The 23,391-nt window shown below is 36.6% G+C and overlaps 1 protein-coding gene across 1 annotated transcript; it reads right to left on the bottom strand.

Annotated features, from left to right (window-relative positions):
- Positions 1 to 4,218: 4,218 nt before the first annotated feature.
- LOC121426544 (indole-3-acetic acid-amido synthetase GH3.3-like) lies at positions 4,219 to 21,851 on the bottom strand. Its single transcript, XM_041622889.1, has 7 exons — positions 21,509 to 21,851; positions 16,750 to 17,778; positions 14,627 to 14,765; positions 9,974 to 10,138; positions 7,322 to 7,470; positions 6,025 to 6,143; positions 4,219 to 4,454 (listed from the first exon to the last, which is right to left on the bottom strand). The coding sequence occupies exons 1-7, from the start codon at positions 21,621 to 21,623 to the stop codon at positions 4,236 to 4,238; spliced, it is 1,935 nt and encodes a 644-aa protein (XP_041478823.1). The 5' UTR covers positions 21,624 to 21,851; the 3' UTR covers positions 4,219 to 4,235.
- Positions 21,852 to 23,391: the final 1,540 nt, after the last annotated feature.

Genomic DNA, 23,391 nt, shown 5'->3' with positions numbered 1-23,391 from the left:
TGTTATGAGCGTGAAGTTCACGTGACGTTACCATTGTGAGGGATGCCATAATGGTGTTCTTACAGTTCAGTTGGTATAGTTTACAAACGCAACAAAGCTAAAACAATATCTATTTATTTGTACATTTTATTATTGGTAAAAAGAAATGGGCAATATAACATGTTTGCCACGTTATCAACGGGATTTTAAAATTTATGTTTTTTTCTAATTCGAAAATATAGATATTCAGTATATTCTGCTCGGCCTAGAAGAAAAAGAACACAAACCCGAGAAGCATCCATTCGTTATCAATTATGTCCCTAATATACATGATATAGTAGGCAAATTGTCCATCATCATGATCATCGTAAAGCTTATAGGATATCTTATTTCATCTGATATTTGCCATTCATTCAAGAGTGAGCATACACAATCTGAAAACAAAATATTTGAACAATTTTTTGGCTATAAATTTTATCGGAACTTCGAGAAAGAAATATCATGTCTAAAGTAAAATAGGTCACTATCTGATCTTGATATGAGACCTCAGTCAAATATAATGATATATGAATAACAATATTCGTTTCCTTTAAATTAAAAGAAAATGTTTTCATGCTGTTAATGTGCAGTTAGGCTAAAAAACCATAAGTGACAATCCTATGATTTATATTTCCCTATCATTTAAACTGTTATGATACGTTTTAAAGTTTGACAAATTACATTTATTAACACCTGATATAAACCTACCGTATTGAGCATACCACTTTTTCATGTCTGATAACGATACAATCACTCCCAAACAAAGGACTTCGTTTTAATTTTTTCTTTTAGTATTTTCATTTATTTCGATTCACCAATAACCTATTATTACAACAAAATTATAAACGGTTAATATAACACTACCTGAAATGTAGACAAAGATTAAAACAAACATAATATTTTGATAAAATATACATAGTTGTAAGCATTACCATTACTGCAAAAACTTCATGGCTAAATTGGTTGTACTGTATTTTCGTTCGTACTACGTACGATACACACACAGATCATGTATGTATACCTCAGAAAATCACAAGAGAAACAACCAAACAAAATAGTCACAACATGTGTGACACGACATGAACCGCTATCACATACACGTCAACATCAGAGCTAGGGTTCTACAAATTTCAATGCAAAAAAAAAAACACACACACAAAAAACAAATGTTCACATCACCATCACATCCAAGAAACAACCACATTCACAAGTTCAGTCACTGGACAAAAAATCAACACACATGACACACGCAATCACATAAGCTGTACTCCTCAAGGGTCATCTATATCCTAACATGCACTAAATACAATGCGTCGGAAAGACTGAAACAACAGTATATACGCCTAAATAACACTAGATCAGAAGTGACCAATTAAAACAAAAACAAACCAACTGCAAGACCATCCCAAACACCATACATTTCAATCTTCCTGGGCATACAGTACACATTAACAACACTGCCATCGATATATATAAAAAAAATAAAAAGAACACGACACCATCATTAAAAGGGAATGTCATTGGACAAACAAACTAAAAACATTAAGACCACGTGGTATAAACGCCGACCAATAAACGACCCACTTCACCCTCTTATAAACTCATCCCCCATCCCTGACCTCAACTCACGCATAACCTTACTCTTAACAATATACTATACTTACGGTAACTCTATTCTTTATACTACGTTACATATTAAATCACTGATACCTTATATGAATAATCGGTAATTTTCAATGCACCTTTAATTACTTATCTCCATTAAATATTTCATGGTATTTCATATCTTATATCTTATATTATACAATTAATGCACATTTATAAGTGTGTTATGACGATGCAGCACACTCGAGGGTATTTACAATTATGCGAAAGCAAGAGGCGCTTGCGCCGAGTGCTTTTGCATAATATTGTGAATGCCCGAATCTTAAAATGTGCATTATTTTTTTTATAAAACGGGTCGGCAAAATGATTTGTTCATGGAAATCTTGTTCAAATCCCTCCAACTTGTGTACGATCGCACAGACGAAGAGATCGCAAGACTGTCAATTATGACATCACAGGCGTATCTACTATGTGCGCCTAAGTAAGCGCATCAAAATCCTAGCCAGTCTCTTTTACTTAACGCGTATCAGTTTTTACGCGGTACTGGAACTAATGCTGTACAAAAATTGCACAGTGCTGCACGAAAAATGCACGACTGGAAGGTTGCGCTTATTAAAGCATGAACACGTGACTTGAATACGCACTCACCATTGGCTACATCCTTGAACCCGTTTTATAAATTGGTTTAGATACTAATGAAGGGCATGTGCCCGAAAGCTTGATGAAGACTCTTGATCCCAAATATGTATATGCATATATATATATATGCCGTTGTAATGTCCTTCATGATGGAAATTAAAAGGGGGAGAGGGGAAGACGGATGGGGTGAGAGGGGTCAACCAATTCCTCAAGCTAGAGCGGAATTCGTACATCACTGTTACCATGGCTCCTACTTTTATTTCGTTTTTGTATCATTTTAATTTTGCATACATTACTAAAAAGGTATATCAATTCCACCAGTATGAAATCGATCAGTAATATGATTCTTAGCTTGTGTATAGTTTTGGTAAATCCACCAAAATGCACCTATCACTATTCCTATTCATTGCTAGCTAATATGAATGGATATGCCCTATAACAGTTATGATGTGGAGGATATGAAATGAAAATGTGTTTTACAGGATAAATTTTGCGATTTTACATGGAAATTTAACTTGATCGGGTCACCCGATCAAATAAAAATATCTGTGTGTTTTTGTCTTTCAATTAAATCCTATTCCAAATCATGGAATGGGCTGAAACTTTCAAGATATGTTCTTTGTCTGTAACTTTTGGATATCTAATCACTAAATTTATAAGATAAGTGCTTGAATGCCCATTTTTAAAATTTAAAACAAGCATCCCGAGAGAGGGCGCTATATATCCAAGATTTGAATATTTGAAATTTTCTCAGAGAAATGCAGTTGGAAAAATATCTAACGGTCTCTACGCTTCAGTAAGACTGTCATATTAGATGATATTCGATTATCAATCACATTATTGACCCTTTACCAAAGCTATACACAGGCTTTAAACACTGTCTCCATTATAACAAATTATCGATGGGATTATATAGGATTGCTTAAACCCGTATTAATGATGATATAAACGGACTTTCATACAAGTATCTACGATGTACATGTATTTCCAAACCTTTAGAATTGTTATTTTTAAACAAGTGCCCTCAATACTAGCCAGTGTTGCGCAAATAAATCCAATTCATTTGAGTGTAGGATAAAAGGGCAGTGTCGAGTAAATGCTTTGTTAAAGGAATTGGTGTCGTGGCCGGGGATCGGACCACAGATTTTCATCTGTCTGGTCAGACGCCTTATACCACTTTGCTGCAGCACCTGATAGGATCTCAGTAGGATGCATTACGATACTACTACGAGTCATTAAACGCAAATCAATTTGTGAAAGACCTTCACCATGTTCATAGTACGATCTTGGGGTGGTGATACACTTACACCGGAAGTGGACTGTCAAAGCGGGCGTCGGAGGCGGCTCGACTTATGTGTATCACCTCCTTCTTTTTTTTTGCCGGACCTTCGCCGCATTGGACTGTGTTCACCTTTGGATGTGGTTTGAATGCGCTCTCTCGCCAGCTTCAGTCGTGAAATTGGTATGTGTATCACCTTCAAGTGAACTTGCATAATGGCCATGGGCCAATAAAAAAAAGGAAAGGAACGAAAAGAAAAGGGATAAGGTGAAAAACCGAATATAATACCAAAATCAATCACAAACTTCGACTTTTTTAATGAAATTGTCAAAAGTTTTGCTCGTTCGCATGCAAGGTTTATTTTTCATGAGTTTTAAGCGATACGTCCCCTCAAAATTTTGGCTCATTACGCCACTGATTTTGGCTGTAACTAAAAACAATGTAAAATGCTGTTTTGGTTGATAGGTGACCTGTGTCACGTGAATAGGCGACGTGAGGCCGGCTTTAGGAAGATAAAGATCTCGAGGCGGCGTCAGCTAGTCTACGTTCGGCGTAAGTGTATGACTATCAAAATTGCCGGCGTAAGGGTGGCTTCAAAGTCGGAGGCTGCTTAACAAAAAAAAAAAAACGACGCATGTGTATCAAGGGGCCCGAAGCCAGGTGTATTACAGTGCAGCACCTCTTTGCACATGATTTACAGTGCATTTCCAAACATAAAGTTAAGGGTGTCGACATTGCGAATTCTCCGTGGCACTTTGTATTGATTAGCTGAAGCGTTGGTATTTTCCACTACGTATTGTTTCAAATCGTCAAATGTTCCCGCTTTTACGATGTAAACCTGTGGAAGTGATATGGCGTCTCCCCTCCGTAGGTCATAGTAATCACTGTTACGTGCACACAGCTCTTCATCGACCTAAAGAAGGCAAAATGGGGGAAAACATCAAAATTCAGGATTTAGAATAATTATGTTTTGTAATCTCAGGATTAGAAAAGATAAGGCATTTATGCCACATCCGTTATCCTAGTCCAAAATTTGTCTTTGAGTACATGGCCCTTGTGAGACATTTTAAAGATCAAGTTCACCCTAAATGCAATATTACAGTGCGTATCAATAAGAAGATTACACTTTGAAAACGTCTTGAGAATAGAAAAATATACAACATGAGGATTATACTTTCACGTATATTCTTGGTTTGGGTCTCATCTATCAAATGAAAGTAACAATTTCAAAAGGATGTAATGGATGAAATAGGTTTTCGCGGAAATGCTCAGTTAAACGCTGTGTCAAAGAAAAAAGGCGAAAACAAACTCACCGTGTGGAACATTTCTCAATACATTCTCTCTGATTTTTAGCTAGTTGAAATAGAATAAATGTATCTAAAAGTTTTGTAATAACTTTGTCACCCAGATTAACATGTTTATCCTAAGTAAGCACAACCTTTACCTTTCTGGTGTGTGCCGGCTGGATGTGAGGACAAAACTGAATCCAAACAAAAATTATTTTTTGACATCTTCAGCATGCGTTCGCTATGTTTTATCATTTAAAGGGGGTCTACAATTTATATTTTATTTAATGATTGTTGTCCAAGCTTTACAAATGATGAACAGAGCAAAAATCATGCCTTAACCATTTCATGCGAATCAACAGCTCCGTGTTAAGCAGATAAGCCTATCATAAATATGGACTCGATGTGTGGCTTAATTCTATGAATTGTTTTGGGCAAGGAGACAAGCTAATAAGGTAAAGATATCTTCAAACCAATCTTTCTAGCAAAATTCCAGGTTTTCTTCATGATAGATATTTATATTTATATGACTATTTCGAAGTTCTGCACGTATCATTTTTCACAAACTTTTTTAAAGTGGCGCTCACTCAAGCGGAAATATTTTACGAAAACTATATCGCCGTTTGCTAATAGAGATCTGTAACAATGTTTACATATGGAAAAGCTACTGGATATTACAAATATATATCATTTTACACGATTATCTCAATGTTTAAACTTCTTTATTCGCACTTCATAGCAACACCGTTTGGGAGCGATTTCGCACTTTAAGTAAAAAAAGTCGAGAACTGCACCATTTTCCGTTCTTCATTGCCTTCGGAAATATTCATTTTGGACCCTACAAAGATGTGCAAACATTTCAAATCGCATCTCCAACTTAGGCAAAGTGTTTTCCATTGAAGAGCATAATTTTACGAACTGCACCATTAAAGGTGCATGAATATTCCGGGGGTGGGGAGCGGTCAAATGTACAGCTGTATACACGCGTGACCGAATTATTTCCAAATAACCCCTAAACGAGTTTTCCTCGGTGTGCAAAATAACCCCCTAAAGAAGTTTTTGCGAGCTCCACTCACACATTTTGACCCCTAAACAAGCTGTCGCCAGAATATGACCCCCTTATCATGGCTTTCAAAAAATTGATCCAAAGAGATTCTGAATAAACATTTCTTAAAAGGCAAATAAGCCAGCGATTACCAAAGCACTGATCTCATCAACACTCGTAAATTCGGTCTCGTCGTTTTCACTCGTGTTTCCTTTCTTGCTTAATTCTAAGAACATCACATAATACGGCATGTCTTCACTCTCTTCGGATGCTAAACAAAGAAAATATGAAAAAAAAGTATTTACTGTTTACATTTACATTCATGAAACTGAAATGAGTCCCGAGGGTGCCCCGGGGCCGACTGCCACCAATGATTTATCATTAAGTAAACACAGGCATGACAGGAGGAATGTGTTATGTAGGAAGGTTATGAACTAGGAAAAATCAAAGAACATTATAAATTTGAGATAACATGGTTCGTTTAACTCTGTAATATCGCGTTAACTTAACTGATAGAATTATGAAATCACATTGAAAGGGAAAGTTTATCCTGAAAAAAATTATTGTAAAAATAGTAAAAAATATATATGGGAAATATAACCGAAGCTTTGAAAAAAATCTGTCAAAGGATGAAAAATGTTATCAGACTGTTATTTTTTTCATTTGCGACGTCATATGCGAGCCACTTTCTTACATATCGAACCGCTCGATAGGTAAAAAAAAAGAAAAGTAATTTTCTCAGAATTTTTTCTTTCACTGAACATTCAATATATCAATAAAAAAATGATATCACACCAGTTCCTAAAACGAAAACAAAATAACTCATAAGGAACCATTAACAAATTGAAATTTATATGCATTTATATTAGATAACATAATTACAGGCAGCTGCTCTTTTATGACGCTACAAATCCAAATCTTCAAATGATAACAAATTCCTTAAAATTTGATGGATTTCCCTCAAAACTCCATCAATAATTTTCCCAGTTTTTTTTCTGCTATCTTTTTACAACAAACCGTTATTTAGGGTAAACTTCCGCTTTAGGTAAGCAGCTTACACCTTCCCACACAATATAGTAAGGAAATAAACACACCTCGTAAGAATTGATAGAAAGTATAAAAAAAACATCATCTGAAATATAATATAACTTGGGCCCGTCTTATAAAGAGTGTAACATTGATCTAATCAATTTTAAGTCTATGGAAATCCATCAGTGTCATAATTTTTTTCTAAAAGAAATTTGCAAAATGTCCCTTGTATTAAACAAAGGAGAACGCACCAAATTGTCGATATATCAATAAATCTATGGATATACATTCATATCTAGAATTTTTGAACAAACATGCATGGTTTATGTTGACTTTGCTGGCTTCCATAGTTGCGATTGATCGGATCAATCGCAACTCTTTGTAAGACGGGACCGAGATGACATCTCAAGTATAATATACCTGGTGATGTTTTTGGAATAAGAGTGCTCTCGGCTACTGCATAGTCGATTAGAATGACACCATTCAGCTGACCCACGGCTGACTGGAGTCCTTCTCTCAGGACAACCTGGTTCATCTTCTCATAATACAAATTCAGGATCAAACCTAGTCTATCGAAAAGAATATATACAAATATTAATATATACAGGGGCTAATATAATCCCGATATTTTTATTCAGGTTTAGAAAATGTTTGAATTGTACGAAAGACTGTAGGATATTGAAAAGAATTTTATATAGTATCATTGAGGGCTTTATCCTGGCGAAATATACAGTGCGTACCAAAAAAAAGTTTACACTTTAAAAAAGTCCTAGAAATTGAAAATATGCAACATGTGGGTTACTTTTTTTACATATAATCTTGGGTTTGGGACTCATCTATCCGATGAAAGTAAAAGTTTTGACAGAATGTTACACTTGAGTGAGCACTGTCCATTTTTGTAAAGCTCGCAGAAATCTGTTTGCGCAGAAATGCTCGTTTTCACGATGTGTCAAGGGGAAAGGACATTATCAAACTTACCCTGTGCGAGTTTTTGATATATTTTACATGAGCGTGTAGGTAATTTCATAACCTACCCTCTAAGTAAATGTCATGGACGTATTCTATGTCATGCTTCAGTGAACACCAACAGAAGGCAAAATTGTCAATTTTCAAAAGTCACAAGCCAAATGTCATGATTTTGATTCCACTTTATTGGAACGAATTCCACATTCTCATCATGAAAAAATGTCAGAGGGCTTGTATAAGGTACTCTCTAAATGACGATACAATATTTTTTGCTAAATTTCACAGTTGAATAAACAAAAGTTAAAATTTTCTATAATTTGATTTTTTACACATTTCTATCGATAAAAAATTATCGAATATGATAATTATTTTGGGGAAGAGTATCTTCAACAATATTTATCGTTTCACGGATCAATGAACATTTAATGAAAGCAAAAAATACGAATTTAAAATATCTTAGGCAAGTATTGTTTCATTTTGGTAACTGAAGTGATCTTCCTTCAACTTGTTTTTCTTATGTTCATGACCAATTAACATGCTTCAATGATTCAAATGTGTTTAAACATTCACACTTGAATGAACATGTGAGATGCGATTAGCTCTTTTGTAAGTGATTGGGAAAAATGCAATTGCTAACTATGGATATTTGTCACAAACCTCCTTCCATCGTTCATTTGATTTGAATTTTATGAAAATCTCGATGTCTAATGCTTCAGAAAGCACACAATATTCGAAAATTATGCAAGTGAGAAGAAAGTTTAAGGCCTTGGCCCCACTCTGCGCTTTATCGAATGATTATTTTGGAAAATGTTAATCCAAATCTATGTGCGAAGTTTCACGAACAAATTGTTGGCAGAAGTAACAAAAACCGTCCATGAAACAAACCATCATTTCATTTTTGTTAAAATTTTGACTTCCTCTCTCATAAACATTGTGTACACTATGGGTGCATATGTTTAAGAATAAATGACCCCTTATTCAATATGGTAGAATTTTTTTTCAAGGCTATCTTTAGCGATGAATAAGTGAATAATGGGGGCTAATTCGGTTTCAAATGTGACTTAATTGCTGTTGTTTTTGTCATCTATCAGTTTTATCACCACACACTTTCCGAATTTTTTACATTTTCATGGTTGAGCGAGCACATTCCAAAACTTGGGAATAAATACTCTGTATACTGCATAAATGCATCCTTTTCCTAACAATTTCTCAGGATCAGTTGAATTTATAGACAAATCAGTGGTGGATCCAAAATTTTGAATTGGAGAGGGGCCGAATAATTGGGGGAGCCACCAATATTTTCCGAGTTTAACATGTTTGAACAAGTTGTATAGGGAATACTGCCATACACCCCTATGATGATACGTCACAAAACATTGTGCTCACTCAACCATAAACATATGATATCAAAATTTTGTGTGAAGTGGCTAAACGATGGATAGTAAAACAGCATTAACACGATAAAATTCACCTGAAAACAACATTTGCCCAACTTTGTATTTACACAATATGAAAAACGACTCTTGTCACTTTAAAAAATTGTAATTTTTAGTTCAATCTTTGATTACTCATGCATGACTCAATCGATGAATTTCATTTTTCTCCAGAAGTTGCCTAATGAGTGTAGAAAACCAATTACGAAATTTCATATTTTAAAATTATTCCGTTCAAGAGTTACAGCAATTTGATTTAGGGGGGGACTTAATTTTTTGTTGTGTATAATTTGTCAACTGAAGGAGTTTCTACCCATGAACGTGTAATAATCTAAGGTACCCGATCATGAAAAATGTTGAGGTAAATTGTTGAAAATGCGTCAATATTACGTGGTTTAATGTCATTTTACCGACACCGCATTACCTCAAATTCGTAAATATAATATTGTGACAAGCTAAACCAATAGCAGATAATCTAAAATTAAAATAACCGCCACTTACAAGGTTTTTTTCTAATAGATGATTTAAATACTAAAAATCTCATTGGTGAATGATATGTGGTAATGTGTAGTATGTACTTAAAAATGATCTGTTTCGTCACAAGGGAAGAAGGAACACGAAAGAAACAACAACTAACAATGATGATAATTATAATGGTACACGGTTTACTTACCGGTACATGAATTCGAATGTAGGACAGTTGTAGTGATATCCGGTTATCCGTACGACATCTCCAATCCGGTATCTATAGAGTCCGCTATCTTGGGTGAGGACGATCTCGTACTCTTGCCCGACCTCCAATTCATCTATGAGAAGAGTTTCAGGCTGACTTTCTTTCCTTTGGTGAATATGAAATAGATATCAGTTTATGAATGTGAAAAGGCCAAAGTCCATAGGAGGTCATTCCGAGAAAATCGAAAACTGGATATTCTTTTTAATTTGGGCAATTAAAATATTTTTGGCCAAAATACATCAGACGACATCATAAAACACATATGTGAGTGTTTTTTTTTAAACATGAATATCTGCGTTTCTTGTGGGTGGGGCCTTTGGTATAAAATGTATAAAAATCATACACAAGAGATTTGTTTTATATATCGGACAAATAGTGCCACTTATCTCATCTTTTTGTATTTTAGGTTTTTTTCCCACAGCTGATGTGTTTTGGGATGCGCAAGCGGGTGTGGGTATTAAATGTGAGGACATGTGTAGGCCTTTGTGTTGCAAATACAAACAGAAAATAACAAAAAGAGAGTTTGTTGAATGACGTTCGTTTTTTTAGTTCCCTCTTTCTCCATAAATGTCACCAAGAAGTCTTAAGCACAAAAACAACAGTTCAAGAATGAGAGGGTGGCATGGTCCTTCCATTTTTGTTTTCATAATTTAATAGGAAAACAAGAAATACAGAGGGTGTCCACACTTAAGGTCAGGTTAGGGGTGTGAATGGAGTGAAATTTTTCCTCAGCAAGGCCCTTTATGTTATTCTTGCCAGAGATTTTATGGCAAAATGCTTTTGTAAATGGGAAGAATTTTTGATCTATTAATTGTCAGTGAATGGGGATGCGGGAGGGGGATTCTCAAAGAGGTAAACTTTGTTTGTGTTGTGAGTAAATTCTGCAGGAAAACGTCAATCCTGAATCCGCCCTACATGTCCCACATCCACACACGCACATTAGCCTAGGAATTATTATTATCCTTTTTGAGGAGATATTTTTTTTTACTCGCACCGTTCCGAACACCCCTCACACACCCTCTAACACACACACACACACAGGGTATTATTAGACCCAAATAACACAGAATCACAGACATCTGCAAGTGAACTTCAACTTCTTTTTTTTTTCATTTGAGACCAGGTCCAAAACAAAACAAGATTCCACTTTACATGTACATTGATCTGATCAATATTGAAAAAAAAAAACTTTCTCCCTCATATCCTAAAAAAGCGAAAAAAATAATACTCTAAAATTGAATAAAAATAAAGATTCGGATGAATACTTTTAATTCGTCACAACGACTGAAAACATCTCTGTCCAATAAAAAAAAATGATATAATATTTACAGACTTTAATGTAATGAGACAGGGCACTATGATATATAATTATCAGAAAAGCCCAAGTCCTGGACTTGGGCATTTTTTTACATTCGTACCAGTTTTTTCCCTTTCAATATATTTAAAGCATATCTGAGATGATTTCAGATTTATCGTTTATACACAAGATGAGTCCTTCTATAAGGAACAATTTCACATATCTAACTCAATTTCGCCGAAAATTGGACTTGGGCCGTTTTTGTCTCACCTGCGTAGCAGAGTGAGACTATAGGCGCCGCTTTTCCGACGGCGGCGGCGACGGCGGCGGCGGCGTCAACATCAAATCTTAACCTGAGGTTAAGTTTTTGAAATGACATCATAACTTAGAAAGTATATGGACCTAGTTCATGACACTTGGACATAAGGTTAATCAAGTATCACTGAACATCCTGCATGAGTTTCACGTCACATGACCAAGGTCAAAGGTCATTTAGGGTCAATGAACTTTGGCCGAATTGGGGGTATCTGTTGAATTCCCATCATAACTTTGAAAGTTTATGGATCTGATTCATGAAACTTGGCCATAATAGTAATCAAGCATCACTGAACATTTTGTGCAAGTTTCAGGTCTCATGATTAAGGTCAAAGGTCATTTAGGGTCAATGAACTTTGGCCGAATCGGGGGTATCTGTTGAATTACCATCATAACTTTGAAAGTTTATTGGTCTAGTTCGTTAAACTTGGACATTAGAGTAATCAAGTATCACTGAACATCCTGTGCGCATTTCAGGTCACATGACCAAGGTCAAAGGTCAATGAACTTTGGCCGAATTGGGTGTATCTGTTGAATTACCATCATAACTTTGAAAGTTTACGGATCTGATTCATGAAACTTGTACATAAGAGTAATCAAGTATCACTGAACATCCTGTGCGAGTTTCAGGTCACATGATCAAGGTCAAAGGTCATGTAAGGTCAATGAACTTTGGCCATGTTGGGTTTTTTGTTGAATAACCATCATATCTCTGTAAGTTTATTGGTCTAATTCATAAAAAGTGGACATAAGAGTAACCATGTATCACTGAACATCTTGTGCGAGTTAGAGTAGTTTTCAAAGTTAGCACTGCTGCTATATGAACCGCGTGATGCAGGTGAGACGGCCAGAGGCATTCCACTTGTTATATTCAGATACTCATATTTTTTGGTATATAAGAATCGTATATTTCGTCGGTGTATTTCTGTGAGTGGCGAGCTTATTGGATTAAAAAAAGCTCTCTCTCTCTATATATATATATACATACACACACACACACACACACACACAGAGCAAAAATAAGTCAGTCTCCTAAATCAATTTGCTGTAACTTTTAAAAGGAATAATTTTGAAATATGATATTTTGTAGGTGGTTTTCTACACCCATTAAACTACCCCTGGAAAAAAATGAGATTGATCGGTTGAGTCATGCATGAGTAATCAAAGATTGGAGCAAAAATGACCATTTTTGAAAGTAACAAGAGTCGTTTTTCAGATTGTTTATATACAAACTTGGGCAAAAGTTGTTTTTAGGTGAGTTTTATGGTGTTCATGGTGTTTTACTATCCATCCTTAGCCACTTCACAAAAATTTTTAATATCGTTTGTTTATGGTTGAGTAAGTACAATGTTTTGTGATGTATCATCATAGGGGTTTATGGCAGCAGCAGCATCACTTACAACTTGTTAAAACATGTTAAAATTTGAAAATATTACTCGGCCCCTCCCCATTTTAAAATTCTGGATCCACCACTGATTTGTACAAATATTTAACTGATTCTGAGAAATTGTTAGGGAAAGAATACATTTATGCAGTATAAAGAGTATTCATTCTCAAGTTTTCGAATGTGCTCGCTCAATCATGAAAATGTAAAAAGTTCTGAAAGTGAGTGGTGATAAAACTGATGGATGATAAAAATAACAGCAATTAAGTCACATTTGAAACCGAACTCGCCCCCATTATACACTTTATTACCCCTCAAATGAGTCTGTGACATTGAAGATGCCCCTTTTCCTAATTTGATGCATGCTCACTCATCCATAAATAAACAAATCGATTTCATTTTTGCACAGAATTCTGCCCGTAGGTTGATAAACATAACTGCCGAATGACATTGCTAAAGACAGCCTTGAATAAAAGTTCCACCATATTGAATAAGGGGTCACTGATTCTTTAACTTTGCACCAATAGTGTACACAGTGTCTATGAGCGAGGAAGTCAAAGTCTTAACAAAAAGTAAATGAGGGTTTGTATCATGGACGGTTTTCTTTACTTCTGAGAACAATTTTTTCATGAAACATCGCACATGGCTTCAGATTAACACAATTCAAAAGGCACGCACACCAAAATAATATTTCGATAAGGCACAGAGTTGGGTCAAGACCTGAAACTTTCTTCTCATTTGCATAATTTTCGAATATCGTGTGCTCACTGAACCAATAGACATCTGGATTTTCATAAAAATCAAATAAAAAGAACTATGCAAGGAGGTTTGTGACAGAAATCCATAGTTAGCAATTGCATTTTTTCAAATAACGTAAAAAAACATCATTTCAGTTACCAAAAATGAAACAATACTTGCCTATGATATTACAATTTCGTATTTTTTGTTTTCATTAAATGTTCATTGATCCGTGAACGATGAATATTGTTCGAGATACTCTTTCCAAAATTAGTGTCATCGTATTCGATTATTTTTATTGATAGAAATTTGTAAAAATAAATATGGCAATTTTTAACTTGTGTTCATTCAAACGTGAAATTCAGCCCCCCAAAAACACACGACCCTCTGATTACAAGGCGAGAGTCAGAACCGCTACACCACGGCGCTTCCACTATGTACACATGATTACACACTTGTACATATGAAGAGCTCACTTGCAAAAGGGGTTAGGTCCATTTTTCATCACATTTGATTTGTCTCAATGTATAGATCTTTAGTAGCTCTATAAGATGATACCAAAGAAAAGTTGAAATTCCTATTAAGAATTTAACAAAGATGGCAGAGAAAGCCCCTTTTTTAAAAAGGGTTTAGGTCCATTTCAGTTTAGTTGCAAAAGGGGTTAGGTCCACGCTGAATTTTTTTTGTAAAGAATATCATAAAAAATGTGCAGACAGGTAGATTTGTTTCATATCCAATTTCATGTTCTCATGGAAGGGTATCATGAAAATTCAGTTTCGCATAACAATATTGCATTTTGGAGTGGACCTAATCCCTTTTGCAGAAAAACTGTAGTGATGTGTATGAAAAAGTCACTCACGAATCTTCAAGTCTGATGAACTCGTAGAAGGCGAAGTTGGGGAAGAGAATCATGCTTCTGTTATCCTCATAATACCAAGGAGAAAATGCGTGAACCATCCCCTCTGAGTTTCCGTATCCAAAGTTCACTAATGTTATACCTATAATAATCACACATGAAATAATAATTTAGTCTGAGAATTGCCTTGTCTAAAAGAATTATCTAATGCCACGTCTGATTATATGCCAGGGTTACGGTTGGTCTAAGATCATCATCAGGATGATCATGACTATGGTGATCGTATCTAACTATTCTTACGATATTATTAGGGTGGCATACGACAATCTCACGATGATAATACGATCATGGCATCGTACAATACACGGATGAAGTGGAAGGGTGTGGGTCTACTGTACCAACATACCACGATCACTTCGACCAGATTATCATACGATCAGCACGGGGACCTCGTATATTTATGATCTTGATCTTGCTTCTGTTAAGCCCCTTTTAAAATGGACGTACGGCCAACTGTGACATTTTTGTCTCGCGACTGGCTGCAACAGACATCAATCGCTATTCATCTAATAAGTTCGCACATAAGCTTTCACAAATGCAACAGTTGTCGCAGTACAACAAAAGCAACCAGTAAGCCCGTATCGTGCTTGTGCGAGTGGCCGTGCGATTGCATGGGAATGTTGCACGAGGGATTGTGAATGGTTTCATTAGTCTCAATGGTTGCACGACTGATAGTCGTGAGAGTCGACGTGAGCCAATGCGATTGCTGTACGTTTGATTGAGACCAGTGCGAGTGTTCGTGTGATTGATGTGAGGTGTAGGCCAATTCGAACTCAGAGCAATGTAATATAGCAGCCAGAGATTGGGTTTCCAATGGACTGTCAGCCAATCTGCAATGAGCTACGTTCTCGTATGAACATATCCTTTTGATTAAATGAGCTAATAAACTAAACGCACCATTACAGATTTATGTAACAATTAGCTATCCATAATTAACCCTCAACCTTAGAATACTTAAACTTAAACCTGAATCAAGTATACAGTGTACTATTTGTTAAGGGATAAATGCCATTTACCCTATTTTCTCTTGGTTTTATGTCAGAAAAGTTTGATTTGTGCTTAAAAAGACAAAAAAAATATAAACTTATCTTTCCCTTTTAATTTCGTGCAGTTTATATATTCTTTTTTTCCTTAAATTTTCTACCCTCTCTTTTATTCATTCTTAACTCCCAGCTAATTTTTTAAAACCGGTCTTATGCTATTATCGCATTCTGTCGCAAACTACTGGTCTCATATTTCGCTAGTACATGTGCGAGTGTTGTACAACCTCCAGTCGACTAAATGCAACTACTTAGTTGTGCCACCTCTCGCATCCAGTCGTAAAACGTTGAACAACACTCACACGATGATCGCCCGACCGATGGTACGATCTGATGCGAGTGAATCGGTCGTATTTGATTTTGTTTGGATTTTGAACATTTTCAAAGTTCAGATGGGTCCACTCATTACCACCTTGAGTTCGTGCGATCGTCTACAACGACTGCAAGTGCTCGCAAGACACATAGAGATCGATCGTGCAACAAAAAATAAAAACTCTTGCAGGCGGTCGTAAACTGGTTGTACGTCAATAGTGAATGGGGCTTAAGACTGTGTCTTAAGCGAGCAATCTTGTAATGGCCATAATGTAAACGCAAAGATCGTAGCACGTAGGTACCTAGGAAGGCACCCCCAAAAAAGAAAACATGTAAACTAATCCATCATAAGATGATTGAAGTAAATATACACGAGGAAAAGCAATAGCCCAAAACAACGGATGCAATATTTTGTTAAAGGTAGTCTTGTAAAACTTGCCTACATGTACTCTAGAATGATATACAACTTTGTATTTCCAAATTTCCCGCCAGGCACACGGGATCATGACGCCATTATTTCTTATTATTATTAGGATTTTTTAACCGGGTTATTGCAACATGTGGTACTCTGAACATTACACTTTTTCTGCCAAACTCACATTTACAGGGGATAGAAGGCATCTAAAGGGCATAATGGTTATGTCAGAATCATATTGGCCAAATTATATCAAGACAAATACGGATTTATGTTGTTGTTTAAATTGATTTACGAACCTTCAGCATATTTAGCCTTGAAAAGCGGCCAAATTCCAGTGTTATCTATGGCAAATAACGTCTCTAGGTTCGGCCATACCCTCCTCATAATACCACCAAATCCTTTCATGAACTGACGTCGAAGCTCGCCCGCCCTCTTCGGCTGACCATTACCAAGAGCCTTTTCCAATGCTGACCTGATGCGAACATCATTGAACCTCATCTTCTCATTGATTGTTCCATGCTCTATATCGTAGATGATGTCTTTCCAGCAGTTCTCCAGCTGTTTCATCATTGAGTTGATTGAAATTAAAAACACGCTACCGATCACACCCAGGTTTGGGTCCAGGAGAGCAAAAAGAACATGAACATAATTTGCCTCTTTCATGGATCGGATGCAAAAACCCTCTGGCGGTGTAGTATGGCAGGCTTCTATCAGACCATCTTCCTCGTAAACTGACACAGCGATCGTGATGCTTCCTCCACCTTCAGTTATTGGCATTTCTGGCTGGACGTAGTGAAATAACTTCTTTTGAAGTATCCTCAGACGTGGACATAGATTGTATAGATTAGTATAGGTGATATCAAACATCCTTGTAGCGCTATACCTGTGATTTTTCTGTGGTAAATACTTCGAAGGACCTGTTGTACCAGATGTTCTGTTAAATGCCTTCGGAAACACATCGGTCATAACATTACGCTCTCCAGCCATCACACGCTCAACAAAAGGTTTGTAATCTTCATAGGTCGTCAACGGATGACGTTTTTGGAACTCTTCTACGCTCCGGAATTTCTTGAGATTGAACCTCCTTCCGTAGTCGGTGTCCCCATTTTCCTGGAGAACTCTCAACAAAAACAGTTCCTGAGCACAGTGAGGGTTCTCCCATGCTGCCTTAAGTTGCCAGAGGTGATACTTTCCTCTGATGTAAGAAGTACCAGCATAGTAAACTTGGCGCAGGACCGACAGAACTCCCTGCTGGGGAGATGGACGAAGGGTGATTATCCACAAGAACAGGAGAGAGACACTGCATGTAGCAACAGCGAGGAATCCTAGACAATGAGAACCAATATTAAAGTAAATGTTAGAATAGTAAAGAATACACTCAATCAGTGGTAAAAAATATATTTTTAAATATATTAATTTGGTTAATTGCAATTGCTTTCCAGGTTCTTTTATAGCCATTCCATGACAAGGTCGAGGCACTCTTAATGACATTAATTACATTGTCCTTTCTTTCTAGTACTAATAGGAATTGCCTGTAAAAATCAACAATTTACAGCTTACAATTTTACCATTTATGCTTTGCCTTTATAATGACACAAATAGTTTTAACCCTAAAAGGACTGGGGTCATGGTGCCACCCCCCCCCCCCTCCAGCCTCAACGCTTCGCGCGATATTTCAAAAACGCAAGACGATAACGCCGCGAAATTTAATGATTTATTTTTTCTCTCGCAACTTTTAAGACTTAATTCTGGACACATGACGAGACAATATTATGCCGAGATTTTTCGTTGTGGAAACCTTTAAATTAGATTACAAGGATGACATTTGGAGAAAAAGAAGAAAATTCGAATTGAATCGTGTGTTAAATAGGCAAATCATGTTTTTCACGAATGAATTTGCATATTTAATTCATAATAGAAAACAAATTATTATTTTCAGATTGTTTTTTACACTGGCTTGTATTGTATGTTGTGGGGAATGTGCGTGCCAAATTTCGGCGCGATCGTGCTAATTACGGTGGCGGAAATCAGGGGGGCGGGGCTGACATTATGCCCCCAGTCCTCAATAAATCTAGAAGAGCCCATTCTTTTTAGGGTTAACGCGTAATATGTTAATTATCTTGCTGAATGTGCTCTCGTGTATTACATGTGCCGGTCGCGGGAAACGTCACGTCCGTGCTCGCAAACATCCTAGGGCGCTTTTGCGTCTACCCGAGGGTTTTCGTGGGGGAGAGATGAGGGTGTCTGCCCGCATGGCCGCATCCCGAATCACCCGCACCCCAATAATATTTGCAGTGCCCGCATTTACCCTAGGGCACACTAGCAGTAGGTTAACATGTCTTTCGTTTTCTTGTGATAGACCATTATGTTTTCAAAACTAGCGTGATCGGAAAATGTCGTAGATTCCATTTTGAATTTCACATATATAAATGTTTTATTTTCTCTTATTCTCTAATTCTTAAGTTTCTTTTTCCCTTTTAATTTGTTTCCTTATTAGTCCTTTCCCTTCCTTCCTTCCTGTTTCTTATTAAAAAATGTAGGAAATTTTTTTATTGTGGTATGAAATAATTGTGGTTTAATGTAATGACGTCAACGATCCATTCTTTATCTTTCCTTAGATAAGTTATTTCTCCATACGTACACACCCCTCCCTTCAATGTGAAGTATACACCTACAATCTCATCTCAAAAAAGGAAACATTAACTATGACAAACTTAGGATAAAACTGAATTATAAACATCATAGGCATTTGCGAATTCACATTATGTAAAAACGTGCAATCAACTGGGATCATCAGTTCTTTGATAAAAACAGTTATTTAAAAAAGTAATGAGGGGAAGAACAGGATGAAATGACTACTACTTGACCAAGATCATAATTATATGTGCCACAAAGCGAACACCTACAAAAACTGGGGCGCAATGCACTCTTTAAAGTTTTTTGGGCAAAAAAAGAAGTTTAAAAAAGAGTAAAAGATATACTTAAATCAATTTTTCTAACTGAATTCCATGTGTCCTTCATGATTAAAGTCTAGTTTTATTCGCATAACTACATGTCAAAACATTTCAAAATCATTTTCACTAACTTATCAAAATTAAATGGTGCTCACTCAAACGGAAATATTTTTCGACAGTTAATATATCGCCATTTGCTTAAATGGGTCTTTACCAATGTTAAGATGTGGAAAAATCCTCAAGATATTACAAATGTATAATTTTGCAGGTTTTTTTAAGTGTAAACTTTAGTTTCGATACGCACTGTAGAACTCATTGGGACACCTCTCAATTTAAGTTTCGTTATTGCGTTGGATAAAGTTCGCAGTCCAATTACGTCTTCATTCGCTCTTTTTTAAATTTTCTTTTTAGATTTTCGGCCCACAACTGGCGGGCCGATACTTGAATTTAAAAGGAAATTTAAGGTGTAATAATATGGCCATTTTATCTTGAATCATACATGAAATAGATCGATAGATTAAACGCCAATAAAATGGCAAAGAAATTAATTAATTAAAGTAAATATATTTTTTTCAATCCATGATCTCGTCTTGATCTCAATAATCACCAGTCCTGGAGAACGAAAATCCTTGCAGATTTAAACCCAATGGCTGATCGTGAACGAATTTAATTTGTACCACATAACGGGTGTAAATAATATTTATGTCAGCTGAACCTGATTACAGTTACTACATAAAACAAAACTTGGACGGGAAGGTTTTCTGCTGTTTAATGAACGAATGCCCATATCTTTAATGTTGTATTTCTCTTATTATGCCCATCTAGAGTGTCACTAATTTTTTCGTGGAACACGCTTTAATATTGCACTGATGGTGTAAGGTCAATACCATTGGTTACGAAATACTTGATGAAAGACTGGGACATGTTCTATAGGCTTTGATTGATTGATTGATTGAATCTATTTCCATTAAAAGCAAATTCATAATACATATAGAACGATATATGTGAATGATAAATGGAAAAACGACAGGACGGCCCAACGCAGCATCAATTATGATGGTGCTGGTCTGCCGAGGGTGTTTCGGCATCCTCCCAAGATTTGTTCAGGGGACGCTGCGCATTGCTGGAGATTGCTCCAAAATGACAGAGATTTCGGGAGCAACAGCCATTTTTTTGCCGACAACTACAACTGAACAAAACACAGCAAACCCTTTAAAAAGATTTCTCCCAGCGCCAGTTCACCGGTTGCCCCCATCGCCTTTTTATTTCTAGATTAGCACTGATTCTTCCTGGCATAATTGTTGTGTTTATGTTTTATTCGAATAGAAATGTGGCTAAATTATAATAGCGTGAGAGCGGTGTTGGCTCAGTCGGTGACGCGTCTGCCCGTCGAACCAAAGATCGTAGGCTCGCGAGTCCACCCCGGGCGGATGACTGGAGCCAGTGCGTTGTTTGTAAACGTCTTTCCCATGTTTCAGAGATGCGGGCGATGCTACAATGAAAAACACTCCGTCCCTCAGATAGGACGTTAAATGGAGGCCCCTTGTGGAGGAAAGTCACCACCTTTGCACGTTAAGAACCAACTGCACTATTCTTATAAGAGTAAGGGGGGAACCCCGGTGTAGTGGTCCACCTGCATTCCCCCAATCAGTTATATCGGGAGGAGAGAGCTGCGGGTCATAGTGATTCAGTTCGCTTTTCGCCTCCCAGGCATTGGCGGCGGAGGCCAAAAATTTTAGGAGGGGACAACCAAAAATATTTTGACAAGCAAAAAAAAAAGGTTCTCAACACAAAAATTTTAGGGGGGACGTAGGAAAATAAATTGACAAGCAAAAAAAAAAAATAAACGGTCATCAACAACAAATGTAGGGGGACCTTCCCCCCTCCTCAAATTTAGGGGGGGGGACGCCGAAAAAAGTAATAATGATAATAATAATAACAATAATAATTGATTATGATATCACTCGTACATATTGAAAAATGTATGCCCACTCTGGTAATGAGCATGATTATCACAAAGTACCACCTTCACCGAAGGTAGCTATTTTATTGAGGTATCATTTCCTTTTATAAGAATCCTAATTTGACGGATGCCACTTACCAAACCATAATGATCCCCATCCCCTCTCATGTGAAAGAGCTGCTGCTCGATAACTGGACCAGGCTGCAATCGCACCCCAAATCGCAGAAATGACGAGTAACTTGAAAGCAATCATTGTGGTTCTCACTTTCCTTAATTTCACTTGTAAATCTGAAGCGATGATGGTTCAATATTATCTTCTATTCACAGTGTTAACCGCAGATTCATATTACATGGAAGAAATAAAGATGTAAAGCGCTGTCATTACACTTCTCCTCGATGCACCTTTTGCCAAGATTATCCTTAACTACATCGAGGATGATGGCCTGTTCAACGACTGAAATAAAACGGCTTTTCAGTTGGTTGATAGTAAGTACGTTAACATGACATATTAAGTACGTTAACATGACATAACAAGTATCAAGCGGTCGTCTGCACAGGCGTGCTCCATTGTAATTGGTTGAAAAATCGATGCGCGGCGAAACAGTAGGCCTATCAGAGCGACGAACGCACAGGTCCGTTTCGTACCTTCTAATCAAGCTTGCAGTTGACGAAAGGTGGCGATTTTAGATCGGGGGGGGGGGGGGGGGGGGTGATGTACTCGAATTTTAACATGTACGTGTACCTACGTGCCGCACCAAAGTCGAAAATAGGAGGCTCTGGATCTACATTCTGGTATTTAAATGGGGGGGGGGGGCTCTAAAACAGCTCTTGGATTAACGATTGCTAAAAATTCAATGCTCTAGAACTGATCACATCAATAAAAGGGGGCGGGGGGTCTGGGGTGGGGATATTCGAATCATAACATACAATGTATCTAAATTAATCACAGTGTGAACCGATATACAAAAATGCTTCAAAAAGCATCTGGGAATATTTCAAGAAAAAAGAGCAAAAAGATGCGCAATGTAAAGAAAAATAAACCATAATTTGGCCCTGAATGCAAAAATAAAATAAAATTTATCAAGAGTTACTGTAAGAAATTGAAACTCGAACACTGGGACACAGAATTAAGACAAACAAAATTCTATAAGAAATGAACGCATTTAAAAAGATGACACGTAAAAAGTATATGAAGAGCTCACTTGCAAAAGGGGTTAGGCCCATTTTTCATCAAATTTGATTTTTTGGACTCAATGTTTAGATTTATAGTAGCTCTTTGAGATGATACCAAAGAAAAGTTGGAACTCCCATTAAAATGTGATCTAAAACGGCAAAGAAATATCACTTTTTTTCCAAAGGGGTTAGGTCCATTTCAGTTTAGTTGCCAAAGGGGTTAGGTCCACGCAGATTTTTTTTGGAAAAGAATATTTTCAAAAATATGAAGACAGGTGGATTTCTTTTATATCCGATTTTATGTTCTCATGGTAGGGTATCACGAAAATTTAGTTTCGCATAAGAATATTGCAATATGGGAGAATACAAAAGTGCGTGGGCCTAACCCCTTTTGCAAACCAAATATTTTGAAGAGCTCATTTGTCAAAAGGGTTAGGGCCATTGTTCATAAATTTTTCATTGTTTTCTGTCTCATTTAAAAAAAAAAAATTTTCAAAACTTTTTAATCCAAATAGATTGGATTCATTTCAGTTCAGTTGTAAAAGGGGTTAGGTCCGCAATGATGATTTTAAAAAGTATGTAGAGAAAAAAAATGAAGACAGGTAGATTTTTTATACCCAAGTTTATGTTCACGTGATAGGGTAGCACATCGTGACAAATTAGTTTATCATAAGAGTATGGCAGTAAGTGAGAATAAAAAACATGGTTTTTCTCAGAATGGTAAAAGGTTGACCTAAACCCTTTTGCAACTAAACTATTCATATAAATTACAAAAGGAATTTCTAAGAGAAAATGAATAACTTAGAGAGCAAAGATACATCTAGTTTCTGGAACCTAGTGGATGTCTT

The sequence above is a fragment of the Lytechinus variegatus genome, chromosome 13 (assembly GCF_018143015.1).
Source record: "Lytechinus variegatus isolate NC3 chromosome 13, Lvar_3.0, whole genome shotgun sequence".
NCBI classification, from domain to species: Eukaryota; Metazoa; Echinodermata; class Echinoidea; order Temnopleuroida; family Toxopneustidae; genus Lytechinus; species Lytechinus variegatus.
This window is presented reverse-complemented; position numbering and strand designations above follow the sequence as displayed.